The following is a 27,753-nucleotide window of genomic DNA, read 5'->3' on the forward strand; positions in this document are numbered from 1 at the left end:
CACTATAATGCTCAGAATCTGAGGCATGAATCTAGTATATGCTGTATGTGTCTCTTATGTATCAGTATTTGTCCTTTAAAATCCTTTTAGTTTATGTCTAACCTTATCTTAGTAGTCCCCCATTCCTCCTCTTAGTTCAAACTAAGATGCATAATTAATCACATTAATTGTTGATCCTAACTTGCCATTAGTGTCAATTATGGCTTTTAATGGACTCGAAAAAACACTGCATAGGAAGCTGAACCTATTTACAGTAGGCCCATATATTAAAATTTCTTTGTAGACTTTCATTTTGGTCTAGAACTTGTTATATTAATGCGAAGCATTCTGGCTTTCTCTAAGTGTTAAAAATGAAAGAACCAGTTTTAAGAAGTAGAATATATTCACAGCCCATTTTCCACACACATTTTTCCTGAGAAATAAGGGCTACTGTAATTGTCTCCTTACCACCTGTCCCTACCACTCTAGCCCCTTTCTGCTTCTTGTTACCATCTTATATCAAATATGATCATGCCACTATCCTATTTTTAAAAGATTCCATTGGCTTCCTATTACTTATAGGATAAAACATAGACTTCTTTGAACACCCTTGATAAATCAGTCTCAACTGATCTGTCAAGCCTCATTTTATTCGCTCCCATAAACACTGCGTTTTCTTTTCTTTTCTTTTTTTTTTGCGGTACGCAGGCCTCTCACTGTTGTGGCCTCTCCCGTTGCCGAGCACAGGCTTCGGACGCGCAGGCTCAGCGGCCATGGCTCACGGGCCCAGCCGCTCCGCGGCATGTGGGATCTTCCCAGACCGGGGCATGAACCCGTGTCCCCTGCATCGGCAGGCAGACTCTCAACCACTGTGCCACAAGGGAAGCCCTTACTAGTTTTAAATTAGAAACTAATCAGAATACACAAAGTGAAAAACATAATAAACACTTTTTAAACTATTGTTAGCCATAAAATTATAATTCATTAATTTTTTTAGCTGAACTTGGTAATTAAGGTAATTTCATTCATTTCTAAAAATGACCTGAAAAATAAAGTACATCGGTAAGAGTGTCAACTTCTGGAAATTAAAATCTTGTATCTTTAATGTTATACCAAAAAGGACTCAAGCTCATTGTCCAGTGAAAATAATGGCTCATTTATTCCCCTGCTTAAGTTCTTTCTCTGCCACACTGCATTTTTTTTAAGGATACATGAAGGACATCTTTTAATACAGTTCACAAGCATAGAGCCATTGTAGAGGGATTAAAGAAAACAGAAAAACAAAAAAAATGGAATTCAAATCCAGGCTTTACTATTTTTTTAAATTGTTTCTTCTGAGTTTTAAGGTAAATTAAGCAAATTTACTCATTGAACATTTCAAGTGAAAATCAATTTTTTTTTTTTTTTTGCCTAAGGGATTATATAAACTTTCCATTGATTTTGCTGTGATTCTCTCCTTCCTTGATCCAGCTGGGTAAAAATTGCCATTTACGTGTAAAGGATTAAGAATTTTATCTAATGGAAGAAGAGTTTCTGAATGTTCTAATTCAGAGCCAGTTCATTCATTTTATCTGCTCTGTAGTATTACAGGGCACAATACTACATTTTATTTAGCCATTTTAATACTCAAACTGTGGTTTCTAGTTTTTCTTAGTAACAGTACTGTAATGAACATTCTTGTGTAGTCTCCTTATTTACACATGGAATATTTCTTTATGGCAGATGCTCAGAAGTGGAATTGTTACCAGTGTATGCATATTTTAGAATACTAACAAATTGCTCTTCGATGTATATAATCCCTTTCTGCAACCTTGCCAAATTAAAAAAAAAGTATTTATTTATTTATTCTTTATTTTGGCCGTGCTGAGTCTTATTTGCGACACACGGGATCTTCGTTGCGGCATATGGACTCTTAGTTGTGGCATGCAGCCTTCTTAGTTGTGGCATGCAGCCTTCTTAGTTGCAGTATTCGGACTTCTTAGTTGGGGCATGCGGACTCTTAGTTGCAGCATGTGGGATCTATTTCCCCAACCAGGGATCGAACCTGGCCCCCCTGCATTGGGAGCATGGAGTCTTACCCACCGGGTCACCAGGGAAGTCCCAACCTTGCCAAATTTAATATTACCAACCTTTAAAATTTTTCCTGATGTGATGTGTATAATGTTTTAATTTGCATGTTTCTGATTACTAATGAGGCTAGGTAACTCCTGTGTTTACCAACCACTTATATTTCCTTTAGTTGTGAACTGCTGTTTCATGTCCTTTGTCCATTTTTCTATTGATTTGTCTTATTCATGATGATTTATAGCCTTTAAAAGATATAGTGTAGACAGTAATACTTTTTTTGTTGAGGTATAGTTGATTTACAATGTTGTAAAAAGCAAAGTGATTCAGTTATATATATGTACATTCTTTTTTAGTATTCTTTTCCATTATGGTTTATCATAGGATATTGAATATAGTTCCGTGTGCTATACAGTAGGACCTTGTTGGTTATTCATTCTATATATAATAGCTTACATCTGCTAACCCCAAACTCCCACTCCATCCCTTCCCCGACCCCCTCCCCCTAAACAAGTTTGTTCTCTGTTAGACACTAATACTTTATTGTTTATTTGAATTAAAAATATCTTCTCCCAGTCTGTCTTTTGTTCATCTAAAAAAATTGTTTTTGACCCTTGTTTGTAAGTGATGATTTATCTGGGTATATATTTTTAGATTTGAAGTTATTTTCTCTCAATATTTTGAGTATATTATTTCGCTATCTTCTGGCTTCAATTATTGCTTTTGAGTGGTCTGTTCATTCTAATATATGTTCTCCGTCTTTGTTTTCGAAATTTTCACTCTGATATGCCTAGCACTGGATTTTTTTATTTTTGCGTTTTTATTATGGTGAGATATATAGAATAGAAAAGTTGCCATTTCAACCATCATTTAAATGCACAGTTCAGTGGCTTTAATCATATATGCAATGTTGTATAACCATCACCACTATTTATCTCCAAAACTTTTCTGTTACTCTTAAGAGCAGCTTTGTACCTGCTAAACAATAGCTCCCCAATCTTCCACCTGCCCCCAGTCTCTGGTCTCCTCTAATCTACTTTCTGTTTCTATGAATTTTTCTATTCTAGATATTTCATGTAAGTGGAATCATACAATATTTGTCCTTTTGTTTCTGGCTTATTTCACTTAGCATAATGTTTTCAAATTTCATCCATGTTGTAGAAATGTCAGAACTTTATCTTTTTTCATAGCTGAATAATTTTCCACTGTAAGTATATACCACATTTTAGTTATCCATTCACCTGTTGATGGACATTTGATTACCACCTTATTGTGACTAATGCTGCAATGAACAATGGTGTACCAGCAACTGGTTGAGTTCCCTTTTCCAATTATTTGGAGGTGTGTCCTTAGGACCAGAATTGTTGAATCATATGATAATTTTATGTTTAACTTTTTGAGGTACCACCAAACTTTTCCACAGTGGCTGCACCATTTTACATTCCCACCAGCTGTGGGAACAAGGGTTACAATTTTCTACATCCTAGGCAACACTCGTTAATTTTTAAAACAATTATGGCCATTTTTTAGGTATGAAGTGGTATCTCATTATGGGTTTGATTTGTGTTTCCCTAATGACTAATAGCATTGAGCATCTTTCATGTACTTATATGCCATTTGTGTAACTTCTTTGGAGAAATATCTATTCAAGTGCTTTGATATGTTTTAACAAGTCTTCTAGGTAATTCTGATGCACACTAAACTTTGAAAACCAAATGACTAGAAACTAATGAACTACTACCACAAATAACCTAATAAGATAATTGGAACTGACTGGAGTAAAGGTGTTAGGTTTTTATTGTAAGACTATTTGATGGATCAGGGTGAACGTGTGCTGTTCAATTTTAAAGAACTTGTTTCTTGTCTTCTTAAGTAGACAAAGGCTGAGAAGAAATGGCTAAACATTTGGGGAAAGGATGAGGAGAAATCAAATACAAGGAGGAAAAAGGGAAGCAAGAGCAAGAAAATACTTTTCACAAAACAAGATACGAAGAGTATTTGGGATTTAAGACCAAATGAAGATTATGAGGTAAGATATCTTTAATTGTACTTTATAGAGTAAGTATTCTTTCTCCTTGTATAGTTTGGCAGGTACTGAATTCAATATTTCTTCTTAGACTTAAGCTTCTTATTCACTGGATTTTAGTTTACTTTTCAGAATAGTAAATATGTTCAAACAGTTCAGTAGTCAAATAATTTTAAATGGTATTCTCTAAGTGGTCTCCTTCCCATCCTTGAAAACTTCCACTTACTTTATACTGTTTCTGTAGGAAGATAAATACTTTTTTAGTAGCTTTTTTTTTTTTTCCTGGTGGGTATCATTCTAGTCTTAGTTTATTTAAGTGCAAAAAAAAAAAAAAAAGGACATGTTATTTCCTCTCCCACCCTTTTATTATAATATGAGTCCATAATATGTACCCTGTTCTTAGCTCTACTGTTTTCTCCTAACAGTATAATCCTGGGGATGTTTTTTTAATGATACATAGAGTGCTTCCTCATTCTGTTTCCAGCCACATATTTTGCCATCATTTAGATGTTTCCTAACATATTCTGAATTCTTGTGACCTCTTTCATACAGTAAACTGTCATACTCTAATCTTCCAGGATTAACTTTTGATTTATCAGTGGGGTTTAAATAAACATAAAAGTCATTTATTCTTGCAAGGTGGATCAAGTATTCTATTTCTCTTTGAATTCCTGCCATAACCACCCAATTTCCCTGAGGCACAGGGTTGCCTCTGACCAAGTCACTCAAGGTGGGGAAGGATGAGTTTGGTGATGAGGCAAATGTGAGAAAATGCAAGCATATAGGGCTTCCCTGGTGGCGCAGTGGTTGAGAGTCCGCCTGCCAATGCAGGGGACACAGGTTCGTGCCCCGGTCCGGGAAGATCTATTTTTTTTTTTTTTGCGGTACGCGGGCCTCTCTCACTGTTGTGGCCTCTCCCGTTGCGGAGCACAGGCTCCAGACGCGCAGGCTCAGCGGCCATGGCTCACGGGCGCAGCCGCTCCGCGGCATGTGGGATCTTCCCGGACCGGGGCACGAACCCGTGTCCCCTGTATCGGCAGGCGGACTCTCAACCACTGCTCCACCAGGGAAGACCGGACCTTATTATTTTTAAAAATAAAATATAAAACTCTATATAAACTGACCCCTGAACATCTCTTATCTCACTTACTGTCATGTCTCCACATCCTTTTACAGAAAGAGTAAATCTCAATTCACAAAATTCGATGTAGTCAAGATATGTCACTCTTTAAAATTCTACCTATACCAGTAGGCTGGTGGCAAATCCATTTTCAATTATAATTAGACCTTTCCCCAGGGTAGAGAACACAATGTGAAAATTCATGGCTCAAGAGGATGCATGGGTCCAGGTCTTCCTGGTCACAAAAATAGTGTCCAAAATCTTACAATACAAATGAAAGAAAAATGAAGCAAATTATAAATGAATTCATAGAGAGTGCTTGATAATTACAAGAATATCAGAACTTGGATTTGGTACGTCAAAGCTTGAGAAGGTCACTGTGCCTGGAGTCCATCTTGGTAATAAATAGTTTGCAGTTCTTATCATGTAGTATTATAATAAGCCAAATATGTATCCTTTTCGTTTACTCTGCAGTATAATTTCTCTAAGGTAGGAATCCCATTTTATTGAATTCTGTATCATAGCATGGAATATAGTGCCTGACACACAGGAAGTAATCAGGAAGTGTTTCTGGAATGAATCTTTTTGGTCCAAGGAGACACAATGATTGATTTGCAACAAGTGTACTCTTCAAGTACATTTGCAGTCATGATTTGCAATGAACAAAGAAAAAAGGACTAGAACTAACTGATAGAATTTATTTAATCCTGTTAATTTATTTTCTTTTGTCATACTCCTAATTTTTAAAATATTTCATGCCCTGGATGGATGCTTAATTGATACTGATTATAACATTTATTCAGCTCTGAAATATGTTTCTTTCTTGGCTTTCTTGTCTGAAGTGGGCTGGAGAGACAGCATGGTTTGAGGTTATGAGTGTGGACTTGGAAACCAGACTTCTTGGTATTGAATTCTGGTTCAGCCCTTTACTAGCTGAGTAGCTTAGGGCAAGTTACACCTCTCTGTGCCTCACTCTCCTCATTTGTTATAAGAATACCTATTTCATAGAGTTGATATATTAATACCTCTGAGGTGCTTAGAGTAGAATGTAGCACAAAGGTGATAACATTTATCTTTCAATTTTGCCTAGCCTGGAGACAGAGCTAAGGGTGCTTGAACTTCAAGTCCTTTAGAGTTCTTAGTTTATAGCATCCAGGCTTCTGTCAGACTCAACCAGATGAAGACTAGGACTCTAGGACTTTTCAGGGACCTTCTCTTCAAACTCCAGAAGCTTCTGCCCCTCCATCCATATAATGGATGATTTCAATACTTAATGCCTCTGAATACCTTCTTGAGTTTGTATCCATCCTTTGGTTCTGGCTCAAAGTTGCAGAAAAAAGATGTAACAGTCCTATTTGGGCTTTGAATCCTATATATTCTTTCTTCTAGGAAAGCTCACTTCTTCTTGAATCACCTCTTCAGCATTTTCAATCTGTCATCCTTTCTTGAATCTGAAACCCAAGGTTAACCTGACTGATCACTTGTATTGGTCAATGGCAGATTTGGTTCTGAGGTCACGTAACTTCCAATTCAAATCAAGTCCCAATTAATTATGCTGCCTCCCAATGTTGGACATATTCAACTTTCTATTTCATATTTCCCTTTAATGTAGAAAGTCTTTCTTTGTCAAGTCAGCCTTTTATTCTCTCATAAATCCACTCTTCAGCTTTTTATTAGGGTAATCCTATAACCAAACTCACTTTACCTGCTCCTAGTACATAATCCAATACTTTCTTCTTTTCCCTGCAACCTCTAAATGAAGCCTACTGTGACCACCACCTCTGTAATGTTTTTCATTTTTTGAAATCCTTTAGCCCTTGATTGCTGTGAATTTTTATCTTAGGAGTCTATTGGGAATCACATGGAAGTGTAATAAGTGTTTATTGAATAAATGAGTAAACAGTAATATGGGCTGGCCAGAGAAAAAGGTTTATTCAACAAGCCTTCAGAGATATAAAAACTCTTTTCTTCCATGGACACCTGAGTCTGTGGAACAGGGACTCCAGCAAAGCAGTTTTCATTGATGTGGTCTTTAAGCATTTCCAGTGTCTGTGATAGTGGAAAGAATAGAAAATTAAGAGGGACTTGGGTTTCCAGAACAGTGAATATTCCTTCCTTTAGATCTGGGTAGCATGGTTCCTGAGGAAATCCAATTAGTATAGTGGGAAATGAGATCCGTTACTTAAAATTATGTAATATGCAATTCTGTGAACTGTCTGAGGTATGACTATCAGGGGCCCTTTCCCAATAAATGTATTTTTCTATAATAAGTTGCACTGTGAACAGTATGATGTCTATGAGAAATATTTAGCTAGAATTTTATGGAGGAGATTTGAGGGACAAGCCAAAGGGGTTCTGACTCCATCTGGAGGGAGTATGAATTGCTTACCTTTGCTGCAAGGAGCACTGTACTCAGCAACGGCAAACTCATCTGAATAAAAATAAAAATAGTCAGGAGAAGTGAGAGGGAAAGCGAACATCTATGTTATAGGTCAGTGAAAGAATCTTTATTGTGGGAAGAATTGCATCAGAAACCTCAGCAGCATTCATTTGATGTGCTGCTTTCTGTCTTATATTTTCAAATACTTTATGTTATGCTTTCCTTTACCCTAAACTCCTGAAGGGTAAGAGTACAGATGTAGCAAATTATAAATTTCATATTGTTCTACAGTTGATTTTATCTGAAGAAAAGGGAACTAAATATCTTACAGGTGCTTTGTATTAGTAATAATATATTTATATCAGACTTGATAGAGACAAAATGAAGTGATGAGAGTGATTAGTGCAATGAATTGCCCCAACACATCTCTCAAATCTAAATTTCTGTGATCAGGTATTTAATTTCTATGTGAACTTTGCTTTCACTCACCTGTCTCATAATAATCATAGACTTTCACTATGGCTGGTTTCAGATCCCTTACTGGGATGTCTTGAAGAACTGTGAAGGACAAGCTCAGGGTCTGATTTGTCACCTATAAAGCAAAAGGGAATTAAATGACTCTCCAGGGAGCTTTCCTCTATCTTCTTTGAGTGAATTTAAGTATTCATCTATTTTGGGGAAAAACTTTTTGTCAGCTAACAGGGTACTTAACTTGGGCCAAAAGCTCTCAGAGTAGGTGAAAACTTCCCCAAATTGTTTCTTAAATAACTAAAACTATTCATATACTCCCATCAATGTGAGTGCATAGCTCTGTTCATAGGGGTGAATGATGCAGGCTTTTTATTGTTTGAATAGCTGTGTTTATTTTTAAGTATCAGAGATTCAGTACAGCTTCACTACTCTATCTTGTAGAAATACTTGTGTCGACTCAAAAACGGAATATAAAAGGTGGATCACTGCAGCCTATGTTTCATAAAATTCGTAAACTATAATATCCGTCAATGTAGGAATGAATAAACTATGCAACAACATACAACTATAAAATCAGATTGGTTTATTGGTGCACTGGTCTTGTTGTTTTATGGTCTAAGTCCTTGCTGAGATTGATAACATATCCCCCTTTTGTCTTTTTGATGTGCTGTTGATACAATAGTTGACTAATAATGGTTACTTCCTTATATGTGTCTTCAAAATAACTTGTGCACATAATGAGCACCTTTTGTGGAGAATTTCTTGCTTATGGGGTCCTAGAAATATTCATATCCCAATATTATAACAAGTCATTTCTTCCCATAGTCCCAGATGAAATATAAATAGAGAAGGAGAGGAGAATATTCACTGGACCTAATGTTAGAATTCTCAAATTTTTAGCATGGAGGTGATGTCTCCAAAATGCCTTCATTCACTTCCCAGGTAGCTCATTATCCATATTTTTTTTGGATAGGATGGCAGGGCTCTCACCTTATCCAGGTAAATCAAAACATGGTTGTTGCTGACTTCTGTTCGGCTCACGTGGTCAGATGTTTCAAGCTGAAGAAAATTAAGACATCACAAATGTTAATAAACAGAAGAAAACCCTGGGGAACCAGAGAAAAGAAGAATGTTTATTACCAAATTAAGCCTGAGGGTAAAATTTCTTCAAATGCTTTTTGTAAGCAAAGGCAATAATGTGGCAGAATTAAAAATGAAAGATAATTGGGATGCACGGTTTAACTTTAATACGACACAGGACCTATGTGTAAATTGATTTATTTGAAGAAAAGGGAACTAAATGTCCTAAACTTGGAAATTACCCATATTTCAAGGTTCTATTCACATTCCATTCCTTCATGAAGGAGGTTTTTGTTTTTTTACTTTTTTTGCTTATTATAACTTGTAGCAATCTCAGTTTCCTCTGTACTTCTGTAATAGTTCTAGTTTATGTCAATCAATCTTTCTCATATTTTTTTCACTCGTTCATGTGTGTATGCTTTATCTTCTGAAGATTCTAAGCTCCATTAAAGCAGTAGCCTGCTGACAATTTTTTCCTAGTAGATGTGGCTCCTAGCAAAGTGCTGTTCATGACAAGAGATAGACCGTTGCTGTGGGTGTCCCTAAAGTGGTGGACAGGAAGGCTGCTGGAGCTGGCAAGGTCACCAGGTCTGCCCAGATAGTTCAGAAGTCTAAATGAGTATGATCCCTAATACCTGCCACCCCAGTTTGATCAATGGTGGAAGCCCAGTCTCAAAACCGTCTGAGTTGACCATTGAACTTAGTAGTGAAAGACTGGTTAATGATAACAATGTATCGTAAAACTAGAAGAAAAGGAGAATGTTTTATGGATCATTTGTTTTTCTGTGGGCGGCAGTTTTGAGTTATTAGTTTTTAAAATTAGTATTTTTATTAATACCTTAATGGAAACTTGACCAAAAATCCATCATAAAATTTTGAGACCCATTTAAACAAAGTTAAATGAGAAAACAAACAAACAAACCCCCATATAAACGTGCTAAATTATATTTCTCCTTTTGCAGACAGTAATGTCTTTGATAGAAGTTAATTTAATAGTATTTTTATATTAATGTTTTCTTAGTCTAGAGATACATAAAATATTAAATAAAATAGGGTCTCCTGGGCTTATAGTAAACCTACCATTTTCACTGTTGGTTTCAAGGGAATGAAGCCAGATACCATTTTCACGTCAGCAATCACCATGTTGGAGGCTGGACGTCTTCCAGTGTAACTAAAGGTCCAGGGAAGAAAGGAATTAGGATTTTCTGTGTTATTAAATATTTTTTTCTATGTCCACAGTAAGCATTCAACAGCCCTGAAGAGTACCAGAAGTCTTCCTAAATTTCCTACCAAGTAGCTCAAAAAACTGGCTGTGCATTAGAATCTTCAGGGGAGCCTGTTAAAGCCACAGAGACCAGGCCTATACTCTAGACCTGATGAATCAGAATTTCATGGGTATGAACTCTGAGGATCTGCATTTTAAGAAAGCTCTGTAAGTGATGCTTAGCTGGGCATGAGACTGCTAATCTGTCCCAGTTATTTGTTACATATACTTTGTCTTTTTTCCTGAATAGTATCCCCAACCAGGTTATAATATTCTTGAGGACAGATACAAATAGCCCTGTAGGTATTTGAATATGGCTGCTTATGTATGTATTTTACCCAAAATTGATTATTTTATATATAATCTGAGATTTAATTATTACCAGTAGGAATTCTAACTAGAGAGTCACTACTTCCTTCTATCCGCGCTTTTCAAGAAGTCTCCACCTCTGTCCCAGATAAAGCAAGAATAATATAGGATTTCATTACAATAGAATGAAATCAGGATGAATAATTACATTAGAATAAAGTCAGGAATTCAGGTTAGAGGTTCTTTATTTATTATTGAGGGGAATTAATAAGCTGTAAATAATGAGACTAGACACTAATAGATCCTGGAGTTGGGGGATGTACAATGTAAGCCCCATCACTGAGAAATTCTGTGTCAACACGAGAACACGTTGCTTTTTCAATAAAGGTAGAACAAACATTCACTGTCACCCTGCTCTGCTTAATGCGGAGTTCCAGTGAGAAGATTTGTTGTTATACCCAGAACTGCGTGATGCAGTCAGAGATCTTACCTGACTCTCAGTGAGATTTGGAAGCTGGTGTGAGCTCTGGGTCCATCACAAGTTTGGGGCAGTGTCTGCACCTCCAAAGCAAATGGGAACTCTTCCTTTCTCGGGAGAATATTGTATTTCAAAGATGTCTGTGGAACAGACAAAAATCTATGATTTTTCCCTTGCCCAGGATTCCTCCCAACTTCCTCAACTCTTTCTTTGATTTGCCCCATCATTTGCTATGTTAGGCCTTCTCAGTGACAATATTACTCTGGACCTTTTGTCCCTACCTGCCCCTGGAATCTCACCTGGAGGTAAACACATCCTTCTCCTGTCGTTGTCATACTGTACTCTCCGGGCACCTCTGGCAATGAAACCTGCTGTAGTAACAGGAGGTTGCTGTTGTCCACTTGGAATTTTGTGGAAAATGTCCCTGAAGATTGGATGGTCACCTGTGTAGCCTTCCCAGTCCTGGTGAAAGTGGCTGCTCCATATTTGGACAAAGCATGGAGAGCCACCACGGTGTCCTGGAAGAGACAGGTGAGGGAACCCACTTAGGCATGACAACCCTTTGAAGACCCAAAGGCCCATGTTAGCTGCCACAAAAGGGGCTTTGATTTCCTATTTCCTGTTTCCCTCACTGCTTAAATATTGAGGTTCTCATTTCAAGATTGATTGTAATCCTTAGATAGATGACAGAACCATAACCTTCACATATCTGCCTTGTACTATATGCTTTAGAAATTTATTTCTCAGAAAATCAATTCTTTTCTGTCTATAAATATATGTGAGGTATACAATGTGGAGAATATATATGAATGGGAATTATTTATTAGCATTAGCTGTTTGCCTAAGATGTCTTTCTTGATAACTGTGGTCATATCTGTCACCACCCAACCAAAGTTTAGTTTGGCTCTCACCCCAAGCTACACTCTGCTCTGCTGCTGAGGTCAGTGCCCTGAGAAGACCCAGGGTCCTTTGCAGCCATGATCAGGGTCATGCTTCGGTTTCTCCAGAGGAAATAAAAAATGAATAATTATAATTATATTCTGGATTTGTTGACATTTTTATTTGGTTCTCTCTTTTTCATCAGAAGTTTGGATCCCCCTCCAGCGGGCAGGTCATATTCTCAATTCTCATCCACATTGAACCTGGCATCCTTCAAATAATAATTTTCTAAGAAACGAATGATAACTTTTAACAAAATTATTTTCTCCATTTATATGGAAAAATAAGAGATTAAATACAGTGGAAAAAGGATGGAATGTCTTTCTGTCACATTCTGCTTCTCTTTTAGGGTGCATACGCTAACCTCTGAATTCTCTGGAGATGAAACTCCCTGCTCTGTCTATATTGATGAACTTTTTAGATATAAGATTATATAGTTAGGCTCAGGAGGTTGGATGAATAAAGATAGTTCTTTATGCTCCCAATGAACAAATGTTTGTATATTAAGAGGTGGATAGAGGAAGCATGAAATGTGTCAGCCTTAAAAGAAGCCAGTCAGGGCTTCCCTGGTGGCGCAGTGGTTGAGAGTCCGCTTGCCAATGCAGGGGACACGAGCTCGTGCCCCGGTCCGGGAAGATCCCACATGCCGCGGGGCGGCTAGGCCCGTGAGCCACGGCCGCTGAGCCTGCGCGTCCGGAGCCTGTGACCCGCAACGGGAGAGGCCACAACAGTGAGAGGCCCGCGTACCACAAAAAAAAAAAAAAAAAAAAAAAAAAAAAGAAGCCAGTCAAAGTGGACCTAGAAATGGAGAGCTTTGCAAGGAGAGGTGATTGGTTTCTGAATAGTGTTTCTGGGAACAACTTGAAAGGACTCTTAGAACTTCCAGAAGAATGGTGGATTTTTAAATTCGTTCTGCTGTGGCCATTGTGTGTAGGGTCCTGGTGCCCCACTATTGCTTTAGGGATGTAGAGTTGTTACTGGAAATAGGAGCCTGTGATAAAAATATGGGATGGGGGTGGGGCAGAATTGGCATTTTCTTTTCAGCCCTCTTTTTTTTTTTGCGGTACGCGGGCCTCTCACTGTTGTGGCCTGTCCCGTTGCGGAGCACAGGCTCCAGACGCGCAGGCTCAGTGGCCATGGCTCACGGGCCCAGCCGCTCCATGGCGTGTGGGACCTTCCCGGACCGGGGCACGAACCCATGTCCCCTGCATCGGCAGGTGGACGCAACCACTGCACCACCAGGGAAGCCCCCTCAGCCCTCTTTGACTCTCATTTTTTCTTATTTCTCACCATCCTTGAATACTAATAACATTCTTCTCGCTAACCACAGACCTGGGTGGAGGAGAAGCCCCCCTGGGAGTTCTGCTGCCTTGAGATCCACTTCACGATGAGCGTGGCAGTGGTTAGGTCCTCCGAGGTCAGGGCAGGCTGGGCAGTGAGGTAAGCGAGGAGCACATAGGCTGTCATCTCCACTTCAGCAGAGGGAGCCCGGGGTTGGTACAACTGCTCCACTCGTGCCTTGGGTTTCTGAGGTCGTGTCCAGTGGACAGAATTATCTGGAGGTGAGAAAAAGATTTGCAAGTGACCACATGTTCATATTTAACTTCAGGTAAAAGGACAAGGGCCAGTGCTGAAGTGCGGGTTGCCTTCCAGTGATAATCTCTTAAATCTTATCTGGCGACTTCCTGCCTACAGACAGCTGAACGAGGCTTGTCTCATCTGGGCTAAGGAGTCAGAAGCTGTGCCATCTAGGTTTTCAAATGGTTGCGGTGGTTGCGTTGGTGGAAGAGAGAAATGGCAGAGCAAGTTCTCTGACTGGTTGTGGTAATTTCCAACATCTGAGGTTATCCAGACCCTGTCTAGGGCTTGTTCAACTTTCTGTAAAGCCTGTCCTCAGAGGTTTCTTATGAGGATCACAGATCACATGAGATAATGGAGTGTACACTCATTAGATTAAAAAAAAAATAGAGTAATCCTCAAAATAGCAAAGGCTGACAGGGTGTGAAATAACAGGAACGGATTTACACTGCTGTGGGAAGAAAACAGCTCTTTGGAGAGTAATCTGATGATATCCAGCAAAGGGGAAGATGTGTTTAGCCCGCTAATCAGCAGTTACGCTTTCTAAGTGCAGTTACGCTTTCTAAGTACAAGTTAGAGAAGCTCACACACACCCTCAAGGAGATGGGTATATGAGTATTCATTGCAGCATGGTTTGCAATAGAAGTAAATAAGAAACAAGAAAAGATCCACGAGGAGAGACTCTAAATAAATTATGGCCTTTTTAATATATTGTAATGTATCATGCAGCAGTGAAAATGAACATACCCATACAAGAGACTCCTATCAACCTGCCTAATGTTGAACTTAAAAAGCAAAAGGCAGACAGACAGACAAGGATCAAGCAGAAATACTCAGAAGGATGATACTTCTTATCTAAAGAGGAAAAATGTAAACATTCTGAATATTATTTAGGGATACATATGCAGTAAAAAGATAAAGAAATCCATGGAGTTTGTAATGACAAATTCAGGATAACAATTACTTTTGCAGGTAGGAATGGTACACAAGGGATTTTTCCAGCATTGGTAATATTTTGTTTCTTAAGCTGGAAGGGAAGTATTAAAGGTGTTTGCTTATTATTCTTTATGCCTTTTTGTATATATACAGTACATTGCCTCTTATCTTTGGATGTGTGACTTGAGTAAGAAATCCTTGAGTCCATAATGACATAGACAAAAGAAGAGAGGGGAAAGGGGTCCTGAGAGGTAGTCATGGGGTATTTTTGATATGGAATCCTTGATCCAGAGACTGTGGGTTGGGAGAAAGATACCGGGTGTGCTCTCACCTTCCTTTACGGCTTCCTCATCAAGTGACTTGAGGACTTCTCTCCTCTTTTCCTGGTTACCTGCCAGGGCAAAGGCATAGGCCAGCAGTGCCTTGGTGTAGACGTGGCTGCCTCGGGATCCTTCCTTGGCTGACTTCCAGGCTGACTCCAGGCAGAACAGGGCATTGCGGACGACAGGGTGCTGGGAAGGCAGAGCGAGAAGGGAGCGAGCTGTGTGAATAGGGGGGCTAGTGCTCCCGGGTAAACACAGACCACAGCACAGAGGTCAGGAAGTTGTTGGAAAGCACTTGTCTTTCTAGCCTCATTCTTACGGATAGAGAGAATAGTATTTTTTTTTAATCTGTTAGTCTCACATTCATAAGGCAGGAATATAGGCCATATCTTTAGAATTCATTCTGCATGTGTGGTGATGGTGGTAGTGGGGTTGCTAGGGGAAAAATAGACTAGGGTCGTCACTGGGGAAGTGTAAATCTTTCTTAATGGACTGACTAAATTCTCTATTGATCTGGGAAGCATTGACATTGCATAGAAGGAATGCTGACAACTGGTTTTTAGTGGGGTGTTGTTTCAGACATCAGGTCAGCAGTTTCATTGCATCTAGAACGAGGCTTCAGCAAGGGCACCTACAGTGACAGGGAGAGGAATCTCCAGAAGGGCAATGGTGATATAGGCAGAGAGGGTCACTTCATCGTCCACTCCACCCTGTAAATATGAGAGAGAGACAGATTTGAATAATTTGAGGGACATTTATAGCGATACAAGCTTACCTCGGGAAACCAGAAAAATCTAAAATAAACAACCTAACCTTATGCCTAAAGCATAAGGTTTAGGAAGGAAAGAAATCATAAAGATCAGAGAAGAAATAAATAAAATAGAAACTTAAAAAAATAGAAAAGATCAGTGAAACTAAAAGCTGGTTCTTTGAAAAGATAAACAAAATTGATAAACCTTTACCAGACTCATCAAGAAAAAAAAGGGAGAGGGCTCAAATCAATAAAATCAGAAATGAAAAAAGAAGTTACAACTGACACCACAGAAATACGAAGGGTCATAAGAGACTACTACCAGCAACTATAGGCCAATAAAATGGACAATCTAGAAATGGACAAATTCTTAGAAAGGTATAATCTCCCAAGACTGAGCCAGGAAGAAATAGAAAATATGAACAGATCAATTACCGGTACTGAAAATGAATCAGTAATTTAAAAACTCCCAATAACTTTTGAAAATGCTCTTAATCAGCTCCTTGTATTCTGCTGTCATGGAATTTGTCCTTACCCATATACATCCCTATGAAGCAAAGTATCACAGTCACTCTAAGTTCCATCCCCTCTTTCTTGGTGCTACCCAGGTTTTATTTTCTTCTGATACCTTCCTTAAGGAATTCTTATGTTATCACTTCCTCTCCTCATCCTTGAGAACAGTGTAATGGACAAATCAACACTAGCTCTGAGAACACTTCACCTTAATGGCATTGTTGAGCAGTGACCCAGAACTCCTGAAACAGCCACTGTCCCTCTGCTTTTGGGCAAGCCAGGTGAGAGCTTCGGTAATATGTGCTTCATCAATGAAGATATAGGTTCGAGCCTGGGCAAAACTCTTCAGTACAAAGGCTGTGAGCCTGAAGGGGAGGAAGTGATGATCACATTTACGTTGTTACAGTGGTTTTATAACCACATCACAGCAACAGGCTTCATAGGACACTTCTCACACTGACGTGAGTCATCTAACAGGAATTCTTTACTTAGAGCTCCCATTGCCTTTACTTGATGACTCTGCTAGCTCTTGTACAGCTGACCCTTGAACGACATGGTTTTAGCTGCATGGGTTCACTTACACATGGATTTCTTTTTTACTAAATATGTACTACAATACTACACGATCCCCAGTTGGTTGAATCCGTGGATGCACAACTGGGGATACCGAGGGCCGACTGTAAAATGATATGTGAATTTGCTACTGCTGAAGGTCAGTGCCCCTAACCCCCATGTGTTTCAAGGGTCAACTGTACTAATGTTACTTATTTTTTTGTTTTATTTGAGTAAGGCTTTAAATCTTTTCTTTAGCGATTTTCTTCTGTAGATGGCAGAATCTTCTCATACACAGCTCTTACATGCAGTAACTTCTGACATTGCTTTGCCTTAGGGATTTTAAAACGGTGTTTCATATCACTGGCTCCATCTCATTTCTTTCCTCCTATTATTGAATTTATTAGTGATTAAGATGAATATGATCTAAAAACATAAACTGAAGTGAACATGGTTTATCTAGAAGTTATATGATATGTTTGTTGGCTATCTCATTAAAAAAATCATGGTTATGGGGGCTATTTTAGAAAAAAAAATAGCTATTTCAGAAAGAATACCTTGGTGTATTATGAACAGGATGAATTCTGGGGACAAATCTAACATACGTGTGTTTGAATCTCAGCTTTTTTGCTTGTTACCTTGCTAGTTTTGGTATATTTATCTAGTATAACCAACTATAGGCTTAATAATACATATCTGATAGGGTTCCTGGGAATATAATTTTGATAATATATGTAAAAGACCTGACACAAAAACAGGAGCTCAAAAAACTGTCTTTCCCTTACCAGGTGTTACCCTCATTGTTGCCATGTTGCTCCCCAAAGGTGCTGTAAGAGCCGTCATAGTGCCTGTAGAGCAGCTGTCTCTGGTAACCTGGAATGGAAGGTCAATGAAGCAACATGACGGGTTGTACATTCTGTAGCCAGAGAAATAAACAAAATGCCTTGGCATCTTGTGATAGTTCCTAAATTTTGCTGCAATATGTTAGATGGTTCTGAGTCCTAAACATTTTATTGGAGGTTGGACACTGGCTAGGTACCATGTAGTCAACTGTCATAGTATTCTTATTATTGTAACTATCATAGTATGATAAATTTACATATCATAGAATTGATAAGTAACTCAAGCCTATTGGGGATTCCAACCTATTGTTAAAATTGCACTGTGAAATTTTCACTCCCTTATTCAGTGACTCACCAGTGTTGAGGTAGTGAATGGCCTTGGACTTGATCTCTGCAGTCAGCTGCTGTATTTTATTTAGATAATCCAGAACGTAGATGTTAGGAGCAAAGAGGACCATATTTTGTTCTCCACAGCCATAGGGCATTTGGAGGAGATTTTGTGTATTTTGCATGGCAGAGCCTAATATGTCTCCTAGGAAATGGGAGAGATGGGAAGTCATAAAGCTTATAGATTATAATCTATCAGAATCATTAAGAAGAAATGAATAATTAGCTAAGGTAAAGAAATGAGGAATTTTAGGAAGGGTGTCTTCAAGGAACAGAAGTATGATTGGAAGCAATAAATAAGTCCAAAGAAGAAAGAAGTTAAAAGTATAGCTGTTATTTTGAGAAAGTATTTATGGAAAAAATATAGTAGACATTGTCTAATATAGTACAGTAGTCCCCTAGGGCTGGAAACTCACCCAAAACTGAGAAGGAGGCTCGGGCAGACTCTTCTACCACATTTGGTGGCAGCTTCAGAGATAATTTTTCAGACACCTCGGCACCTAGAGAAAGAAACAAATCAGCCACAATGAAGATGATTTCTGCAGTATATCTTCCTGAAGAGTTCCAAGACCCAGAAGCCAGAACTATGCCTTGTACCTAAACTTCTTCTGAAAAGTTGTCCCTCTTTTAATATTCCAGTTTTAAAAAATACCTTCAACATATATGAATGGGATTCTGAGATTTCTAGAACTTTCCTTCCCCAACCTCCTTGTATGTGGAGTTGCATTCCAAAAGAAGGCTACAAACTGACAAGTACCTGTGATGTTGTGATTCTGTTGTAATCATCCTATGGCTAACACAAGATTGTTATCACAAGGTGATATATTTCATGTCCATCCCCAGCCTCCTTACACAACAGTTGTATGCAAAAAACCCACTATGTATATATAAGCAAAGGAAAAATCTTCAAAAAGTTCCTGAATTCTACCATAATGCTCGGTCTTTACTTCCATCAAATTTCACCAGATATGAAGACAGTATTTTTAATGGAACCGCTAGACATGGGGCTAGGGGTGAAGATGAACAGTATTTGACTCAGTGAAAATAAATTAACTGCTGCTGATAAGCATACATTTGCTGGCATTTTAATATTAGTGAATTACATGAAGATGAAAAAAGAAAAATGTATTTATCATTATACTGCATCCCGTCTTCATAAGATTAATAATAAAACTTTTGTCAAAGGGTACAAACTATCAGTTATGCAAGATGAATAAATTCAAGAGGTCTATTGTAAAGCATAGTGCCTACAGTTAACAATACTGTATTGTAAACCTAAACATTTGCTAATAGGATAGATCTTATATTGTAAAAATATAATAATAAGAGAGTGGGAGGAAACTTTTGGAAGTGATGGATAGGCTTATGGTATAGATCGTGGTGACAGTTTCACAGGTGTATACTTATCTCCAAACTCATTAAGTTGTATACATTAATTATGTGTGTATTATCAATTATATTAATTACTGATAGTTATGTAATTAAGTTTAATCATGTAGTTAAATACATAATATAATTATGTGTTAAATACATACATAGTTATATTAATTATGTATGTATTATTTGTATGTCAAAAACTTCTCTTCAAAAAAAGCTTTGTAAGAAAACATGACATATATGGATTTGGTAGTAAGGACTAAATTCACTTAAATGTAGAAATAAGGCTAAATAATAAGGCAATTATGTTTTTAGAATACGTTTTATATATTTTAAGTATTGACATGACAAAAAGGTAATAAACAGAAATTAGTAGGTACAGAAAGGTAAGGAACACATGATGTTGATTAGACATTGGTTTGAGATGAGAACACATTGTGTTGATAAATTTCTTAGTGTACTAAATTTCTATAAATGTTTCTGTTTAGGAAATTCTCCACAAAGATAAAGCTGTATCTTTTACTGTAAGCTTCTTTAGTCCCTTCCCAATGACTGATAGGATACTAGGTATAGGATTGGCACCAAACAAATATTGACATGACAAATGGTAAAGGCTATGGCAACCTTTTCTTCTGGAAATAGCATAGTCTCATTATCCAGTGTGGTTAGCTATGCAAAACTCAGTGTTGAAGGGGCTTGAATTCAGCTGCCCATGTGTGGTATTACTAAATATCCAAGGAAATATCCCCTTTGGCAGTATTCATTTTGAATCTACCCACTTTCTACCTATAACCACATCATACACTGGTCAGAAGGACAATTTGATGTTTGCACAGGTGCTTAAGAAATAAAGACTCAGAATTCCTGGGATATAGATATTCAGCTGATCAAATTACTTGGCCTCTCTAAAAACCAGTTTCCTCAGTTACAAAATGGGTTGATGGTTCTTCGGGTCTTGCTTACCTCATAGGGAAAGTGTAGGAATGGTATATATAAAATACTTTGAACTTCAAATATTATATTCTAGTCAATGTTGTTTTAATTATGATGACTGAGTCTTACCTGATGGACAAAGCAGGGAGTTGAATGTTGCTTCCTTCTCTAGTCCTTCAGGCTTTAGGTGGAAAGAAAGAAAAGTTAGAAATGAGAATGGACTGACTTTCAGGACATGTGTGTTAATAGGGGAACTACAGGTTTCTTGATGAAGAGAAGGATTGGAACTGATTTTCAAATGTATTATAGAAGCAAATTCTATAAGTATAAGTAATATGAAGGAGACAGGTTGATAGATGAGAAAGGGAGGAGAAAAGTAAAATCAAGAGAGAGAGACAGAGAAGCACACAGAGAGAGAATCATATTGTGAAATATCCCATGAATATATATATATATATATATATATATTTCTTTTTTCATATATCTATTTTTTAGCCCTTCTTACCTAAAAGTTGGAACCCCAGCTGGATTCACCATTGTTTTTCTTGACTCACTGTGACTTATCAAATGGGCAGGCTTACTTACTTCCACCAACAGGGGCTTGATGACTGTGTCTTTCCTTCCATGTTCAGGGACCACAGCCACCTCGGTCCCACACAGCTTGTGAGACTCCAGTGCCTCTGCACTCACTGTGAAATTCACATTCCCTGGAAAAAGGGCCAGTAGAGATGAGCACCATCTCTCTCTTCCTCCATGCCTCCAAACCCCAAGATTTATAAACGTTTAATGCTTTGTGACCTTATTTTTTTGTTTTATAAAAATATAGGAGCAGGAATGGAAGCAGCATAGACTAGAGGCTAATGATACTGGGAATCCAAGGTGGAGCCGGAGGTGAGGGAAGCGGGTATATCCTTCTAGACATCCTAGAATGACAGACAAAGAAAAAACTTCTACCATTTGGTGGGGGGTGGGGGCGTCTTTGCCTGGATATGAGGATCCCATAGACAGACACACACAGTCGTTGAGTAGAGAACTGCCTCTAGGAGGCTGTCTCTCACCTAATGACTTTGGGGTTACTGCCCAGGACACGGTTTGCCGGCCATTCCCACAGATGCATTGAGTCTCTTGTTCCTTCTCTCCTGGGACAGCTAGGAATGCAGGAGAGGCTTCTAGGTGCACACTGACCTGAAACCACGCATGAGACAAAAAGACAAATAGACCAGAGGGAAAGGGGGCCAAAGGAAGAATGGCTTGAAATAAAGCACATTGAGGGATTGGGTAGATTTCAGGTTGCCTAATATTGAAGATAATATAAATGAAGACTGAGCATCTTATAAGTGGATCTGACATCTAAACACTAGTATTTGGGGATAATCTGCTCTTTCACATGGTAGGAGCAGAGGAGAGGAAAGTCATGATGGTGTATGTTTGTTGCCTGTGGAAGTTCTCCTTTGGCTTAGGATCTTGACCGTACCCTCAGCTCTCCCAGCAGAGTATGCAAGATTTATAAACAATTATGGTAAGATGCACATAAATAACTTTAAAGTTAAGTTTAATACAGTTAATCATATAAGAAAAGTTAAATATATGGGAATGTAGAGGTTGAAACCTTGGAGAGTATAAGACATGAGAATCAGCATAGTGGTTTTTGTTGTTCATGTCAGAAATCTTCATGTTGCACAAACTTCCTAACTTTAAAGGGTTATGATAAGGGTCAGAACCTTGTTTTAAGTTGTCATTTGGTATTTGGAGATATCAGCAACCATAGTCATATAACATATGAGTATCTCTGACAGTGTTATCTCCTGGTGAGCCCATCTTACACACAGGAGTTTGTCAGTATTCCCAGGAATGCAGTTTTTAATTTACTTGACTGTTACCTTGTGTTCAAGTTAATAAAGAGAAGGCCTTACCCAGATGCATTTGGGAAGGTAGTTTAACACAGTGGCCTTGAGTGTGAAGGCTTCTCCGCGGATCACAGAGTAGGGCATCGTGAGATCCACAAAGAAGGGCTGGAAGGCTCGGAGAGAGGCAGTCGGAGAGAGACCAAGTCCAGTGTCACTGGACAAGCAGAGGGCCCCTGCCTTCCACTCAGTGATGGTATCGGGAACTATTACTCCTACTTCAGCCACACCTGAGGAGCTGGGGAGGTGGCAATGTGCAGAACAAAAAGTAAGCAGTTAAATACAGGCACGCCGCATTTTCTTGCACTTTGCTTTATCGTGCTTTACAGATACTGTGTTTTCTTTTTTAAACAAATTAAAGGTTTGTGGCAACACTGCGTCAAGCAAGCCTATTGGTGTCATTTGCTCGCCTTATCTCTCTGTGTCACATTTTGGTAATTCTCTCAATATTTCAGACTTTTAAATTATTATTATATTTGTTACGATGATCTGTGATCAGCAGTCTTTGATGTTACTATTGTAATTGTTTTGGGGTGCCATGAACTGCACCCATATAAGATGGCAAACTTAATAGATAAATGTTGTGTGTGTTCTGACTGCTCCACTGACCAGCCATTCCCCTGTTCCTCTTCCTCTTCTTGAGCTTCCCTAGTCCCTGAGACACAACAATATTGAAATTAGGCCAGTTAACAACCCTACGATGGCCTCTAAGCATTCAAGTGAAAGGAAGAATTGCACACTTCTCACTTTAAATCAAAAGCTAGAAATTATTAAGCTTTGTGGTAAAGGCATGTTGAAAGCTGAGATAGGCTGGAAGCTAGGCCTCTTGCACCAAACAGTTAGCCAAGTTATGAATGCAAAGGAAAGTTCTTGAAGGAAATTAAAAGTGATACTTGAGTAAACACTTGAATGATAAGATAGCATAACAGCCGCATTGCCGATATGGAGAAAATTTGAATGGTCTGGATAGAAGATCAAACCAGCCACAATATCCCCTGAAGCCAAAGCCTAATCCAGAGCAAGGCCATAACTCTCTTCAGTTCTGTGCAGGGTGAGAGAGGTGAGGAAGCTGCAGAAGAAGAGTTTGAAGCTAGCAGAGAATGGTTCATAAGGCTTAAGGAGAGAAGCCATCTCTGTAACGTAAAAGCTCAAGGTGAAGTAGTAAGTGCTGATGTAGAAGCTGCAGCAAATTATCCAGAAGATAATTAGTGAAGGTGACTATACTAAATAACAGACGTTAAATGTAGATGAAACAGCCTTATATTGGAAGAAGATGCCATCTAGGACTTTCATAGCTGGAGAGGAGGAGTTAATGTCTGACTTCAAAGCTTCAAAGGACAGGCAGACTATCTAGTTAGGGGCTAATGCAGCTGGTGACTTGAAGTTGAAGCCAGTGCTCATTTATCATTCCGAAAATCTTGGGGCCCTTCAGAATTATGCTAAATCTACTCTGCCTGTGCTCTATAAATGGAACAACAAAGCCTGTATGACAGCACATCTGTTTACAACATGGTTTACTGAATATTGTAAGCCCATTGTTGAGAACTACTGCTTAGGAAAAAAGATTCCTTTCAAAATACTGCTGCTCATTGACAATGCACCTGGGCTCCCAAGAGCTCTGATGGAGATGCACAATGAGATTGATGTTGTCTTCATGCCTGCTAACACAATAGCCATTCTGAAGCCCGTGGATCAAGAAGTAATCTTGACTTTCAAGTCTTATTCTTTAAGAAATACATTTTGTAAGGCTATAGCTGCCGTATATGGTCATTCCTCTGATGGATCTGGGCAACGTCAATTGAAAACCTTCTGGAAAGGATTCACCATTCTAGATGCCATTAAGAACATTCTTGATTCATAGGAAGAGGTCAGAATATTAACATTAACAGGAGTTTGAAAGAGGTAGATTCCAACCCTCATGGATGACTTTGAGGGGTTAAGACTTCAGTGGGGGAAGTAACCGCAGATGTGGTGGAAACAGCAAGAGAACCAGAATTAGAAATAGAGCCTGAAGATGTGACTGAATTGCTGCAATCTCCTGTTAAAACTTGAATGGATAAGGAGTTGCTTCTTATGGATGAGCAAAGAAAGTGGTTTCTTGAGATGGAAGCAACTCCTGTGGAAGATGCTGTGAAGGTTGTTGAAATGACAACAAAGGATTTGGAATATTACAAAAACTTAGTTGCCAAAGCAGTGGCAGAGTTTGAGAGGATTGCCTCCAATTCTGAAAGAAGTTCTACTGTGGGTAAAATGCTATCAAACACCATTGCATGTTACAGAGAAATTGTTTGTGAAAGGAAGAGTCAATTGACGTGGCACACTTCATTGCTGTCTTGTTTTAAGGAACAGCCCCATCCCAACCTTCAGCAGCCACCATCCTGATCAGTGAGCAGCCATGAACATCAAGTCAAGACCTTCCACCAGCAAAAAATTATGACTTGCTGAAGGCTTAGATGAAGGTTAGCATTTCATAGCAATAAAGTATTTTTGATTAAAGTATATACATTTTTAAAGACATAATGCTATTATACACCTAATAGACTACAGTATAGTGTAAACATAACTTTTATACGCCCTGGGAAACCAAAAAATTCATGTGACTCACTTTATTGTGATATTCGCTTTATTGGAGTGTCTGGAACGGAACCTGTAATATTTCTGAGGTATACCTGTAAATCCTTTCTAGGAAGAGTACCCCTATATAAATGATTCTATTGTCATGACTTGAATGCACTTAGTAGAAATACCAATAATGGAGAGTATAATCAAGGCTTGAAATGGGAATGTATAAGTCCCTTTTTCCAAATCTGTTTTCAATTCTAGTCTATATCAGTCTCACCTTAGACATGTAGCTGTAGTATAATCTGTTATAGACAATATAGTGATAAATATGCAGTTTTAGATTGTTATTAAATTTTTTTCTCTAAAATACTGTTCCACTGAGGGAAGGTTTATAATTTTAAATTCTACTACTACTGTGTAGAGCTGGCTTGACTGACCCTGTGCTTAACTCAGGACTGCCGAGCAATGAAGGATCTCTTATAGGTGTTAATCTGTGCAGTGCTTGGTTATATTTAGTCCTTATGCTCATTTTCTGGAAATCTTAGAATGACATTTGTGCAAAATTTCTGATACTAAATTAGATTAGTGAGACTTCATGACAGAAGTATTATACTAAACCTCTCCTGAACACAGCAATGTGTCCAAAAGATATACTTGGATATTGAAAAACTAGCTAAAAATTGAAAATTGTGAGGAATCTATATTGTTGCATCTTATATATGAAAGAAGTTACTTACTCTACTGCCACCAAATCCCAGATCCATGTCTCAGGGAAGTACTTTCGCACAGTCTCTGTGGGAGGCTCTGAAATATGTATTATATGCATAAGTTCATGACCTCTTCCCATTTCAGCTACGACTGCGGAGGAGACAGAAACAATAAATATAAAGATAAGGCTTATGAGAGATTGTAGTAAGTGCTACAAAAGAAATAGGGTGATGAAATAGATAGGAACCAGGAGAGGACACTTGGGTATTAAGGGAAAGCTTCTTGGAGGAGGTGGCATTTTTAGATGAATTCTGAAGCATTACAGTAAGCTAGGAGTGAGCTGGGGGAAGAGAATCACAATCAGAGAACAGTGAGACCTAGAGGCAGAACGAGTCTTGGATTGCCTGTGAAAGAAACCTAGAGGCAGAAAGGAGGCTCTGCAGCTTCTGCACCTCTGCGAGAGCAAAGAAAAATCGTACCCAGACATTTTGACAGTGGCTTTGAGAAACCGTTTGTAGGAGTGAGAGAATCAAGAATTTAAAAAGCTCTTTATGTTAAAAAAAATAAAAAGCTCTTTATTCACTAATGTGACCCTTTATTCCCAAATGTGTCAGAAGATAAGACACAAGAGACAAGATTTGTCATTGGGACAAATCTTGTCCATCTATACACTTGTTCATACATAAATTTACTACAAATCTTATTGATAAAGGATTAAAGGATATAATTTATAAATACTAATAAAAATATACAATGATCTTTATTTAAATTCCATATAGCCATTTGATTCTCACTGAATGATTACCTTGATTTTTGACAAACTCTTTTGTTTGTACTCAACCTATATTCAACCATGATTTGACAGTATCAGACCACAAATAAATAAATGATTGATTACTATATGATTCATCAAAGAAGTAGCCCATATCATTGACAAATGAGTGTGATTTCAATATGGATATTAGCTGATGTTTTGGGGAAATTAAAGAGCTTCTTTTCTTGACTGGTGAGAATATAGTCCCAATTTGCGAATTTCTGTTTCTGTTTACATTATCCTATGCCTGGAAACTTTCCCTTCCCTTTTAAAACTCACACATCTCCATTTACTAGAAGCAAATTCTATATGAATGACTTCTTGATTCCTCAATCAGAATCAATCCTTTCTTTTATTCTTCATGTCTGCACCTGTCTTATAACGCTTTTTACAGCCTGCCTTGTGTTCTTTCCAGCTGCATACGTGGGAGCTGGACACAAACAGAATTTTTTTGATTTGTATCACTATGTGACCTTGAGCAAGAACCTTAATATATCTAAATCACAAGTTCTTTTTTTTAATTGAAGCACAGTTGATTTACAATGTTGTGTTAATTTCTGCTGTACAGCAAAGTGACTCAGTTATACACATATATACATTCTTTTTTTTTTCTGTTTCTCTTTTTTTTTTTTTCGTACATTCTTTTTTATATTCTTTTCCATTATGGTTTATCTCAGGAGACTGGATATAGTATCCCGTGCTCTACAGTAGGACCTTGTTGTTTATCCATTTTAAATGTAATAGTGTGCATCTACCAACCCCAAACTCTCAGTCCGTCCCTCCCCCACTCTTCCCTCCCCCTTAGCAACTACAAATCTGTTCTCTATGTCTGAAATCACAAGTCCTTTTTAATTAATTTCATCACATTTTATCTTTTTTAAAGAATTATTTTATTTGGTTCAATATATTAGGCAATTAATTTTTCTTAATTTCTTACCTGGAGAAGATAACAGTCTTTGAGATGACTGTATTTTATATTGTTGAGGCTGTGGACATATTTTGGGTTTATGAATTTTTGAGTTGGTGAATACCTTTAAGCCCATATCCTGTAAAGGAAATCATCACCTAATCAGTACACAAATATCATAAAATATGTATATACACATACTTCTTTTCATTGAATTTAACAAACAGTGCAACTAGCTTAATATTAATCTTTTTGTGTTTTTGGATTTGGAAGTTGTTTCTTTCAAACAGTGTCCCTGTCTCTTGTCGCCCCAGCGTTACCTATAACTGTTACTCTAACACCCGCTCTAACACCCGTCTTTACTGTGCACTGAGGAAGCTCAGTCAGAATCCAACTTTTGAGCCTCACCACTGGCATCCTTAAACATGGGAAGCTAGCGCCATAAGCCCTGGTGCTGAGTATGTGTGGTTTAAGTACATTTCAGAGTAGCTGAGGTCATTCTCTCCTGCAAAGACTTTTTTCTTTGGAATACAAAGGCTTGCATTGTTTCACTTGA

The 27,753-nt window shown here is 38.2% G+C and overlaps 1 protein-coding gene and 1 long non-coding RNA gene across 9 annotated transcripts in view; one reads left to right on the forward strand and one right to left on the reverse strand.

Annotated features, from left to right (window-relative positions):
- Positions 1-27,753, forward strand: part of LOC117197140 (uncharacterized) — a 169,328-nt gene that overhangs the window by 33,536 nt on the left and 108,039 nt on the right. For 6 of the 7 annotated variants that reach the window (XR_007470332.1, XR_007470334.1, XR_007470335.1 and 3 more), the window contains exon 4: positions 3,917-4,072. This is a non-coding gene — a long non-coding RNA (uncharacterized LOC117197140). The remainder of the gene's footprint in view (positions 1-3,916; positions 4,073-27,753) is intronic. The other variant, XR_007470330.1, reaches the window with a different exon arrangement.
- A2M (alpha-2-macroglobulin) overlaps positions 7,098-27,753 on the reverse strand; it is a 40,845-nt gene continuing 20,189 nt past the window's right edge. For both annotated transcript variants that reach the window (XM_004281157.4, XM_049694881.1), the window contains exons 17-36: positions 27,228-27,336; positions 25,506-25,626; positions 22,216-22,444; positions 21,361-21,487; positions 20,888-21,009; positions 20,432-20,483; positions 18,409-18,492; positions 17,961-18,137; positions 17,549-17,636; positions 16,420-16,576; positions 15,583-15,657; positions 14,956-15,136; positions 13,443-13,666; positions 11,471-11,689; positions 11,184-11,311; positions 10,201-10,291; positions 9,031-9,099; positions 8,059-8,161; positions 7,579-7,620; positions 7,098-7,238 (exon numbers count right to left, since the gene is read on the reverse strand). In XM_004281157.4, the coding sequence (XP_004281205.1) occupies positions 7,222-7,238; positions 7,579-7,620; positions 8,059-8,161; positions 9,031-9,099; positions 10,201-10,291; positions 11,184-11,311; positions 11,471-11,689; positions 13,443-13,666; positions 14,956-15,136; positions 15,583-15,657; positions 16,420-16,576; positions 17,549-17,636; positions 17,961-18,137; positions 18,409-18,492; positions 20,432-20,483; positions 20,888-21,009; positions 21,361-21,487; positions 22,216-22,444; positions 25,506-25,626; positions 27,228-27,336 (2,415 nt within the window). In that variant the 3' untranslated portion in view covers positions 7,098-7,221. The remainder of the gene's footprint in view (positions 7,239-7,578; positions 7,621-8,058; positions 8,162-9,030; positions 9,100-10,200; positions 10,292-11,183; positions 11,312-11,470; positions 11,690-13,442; positions 13,667-14,955; positions 15,137-15,582; positions 15,658-16,419; positions 16,577-17,548; positions 17,637-17,960; positions 18,138-18,408; positions 18,493-20,431; positions 20,484-20,887; positions 21,010-21,360; positions 21,488-22,215; positions 22,445-25,505; positions 25,627-27,227; positions 27,337-27,753) is intronic.

This window comes from Orcinus orca, chromosome 11 (genome assembly GCF_937001465.1).
Source record: "Orcinus orca chromosome 11, mOrcOrc1.1, whole genome shotgun sequence".
Classification (NCBI taxonomy): Eukaryota; Metazoa; Chordata; class Mammalia; order Artiodactyla; family Delphinidae; genus Orcinus; species Orcinus orca.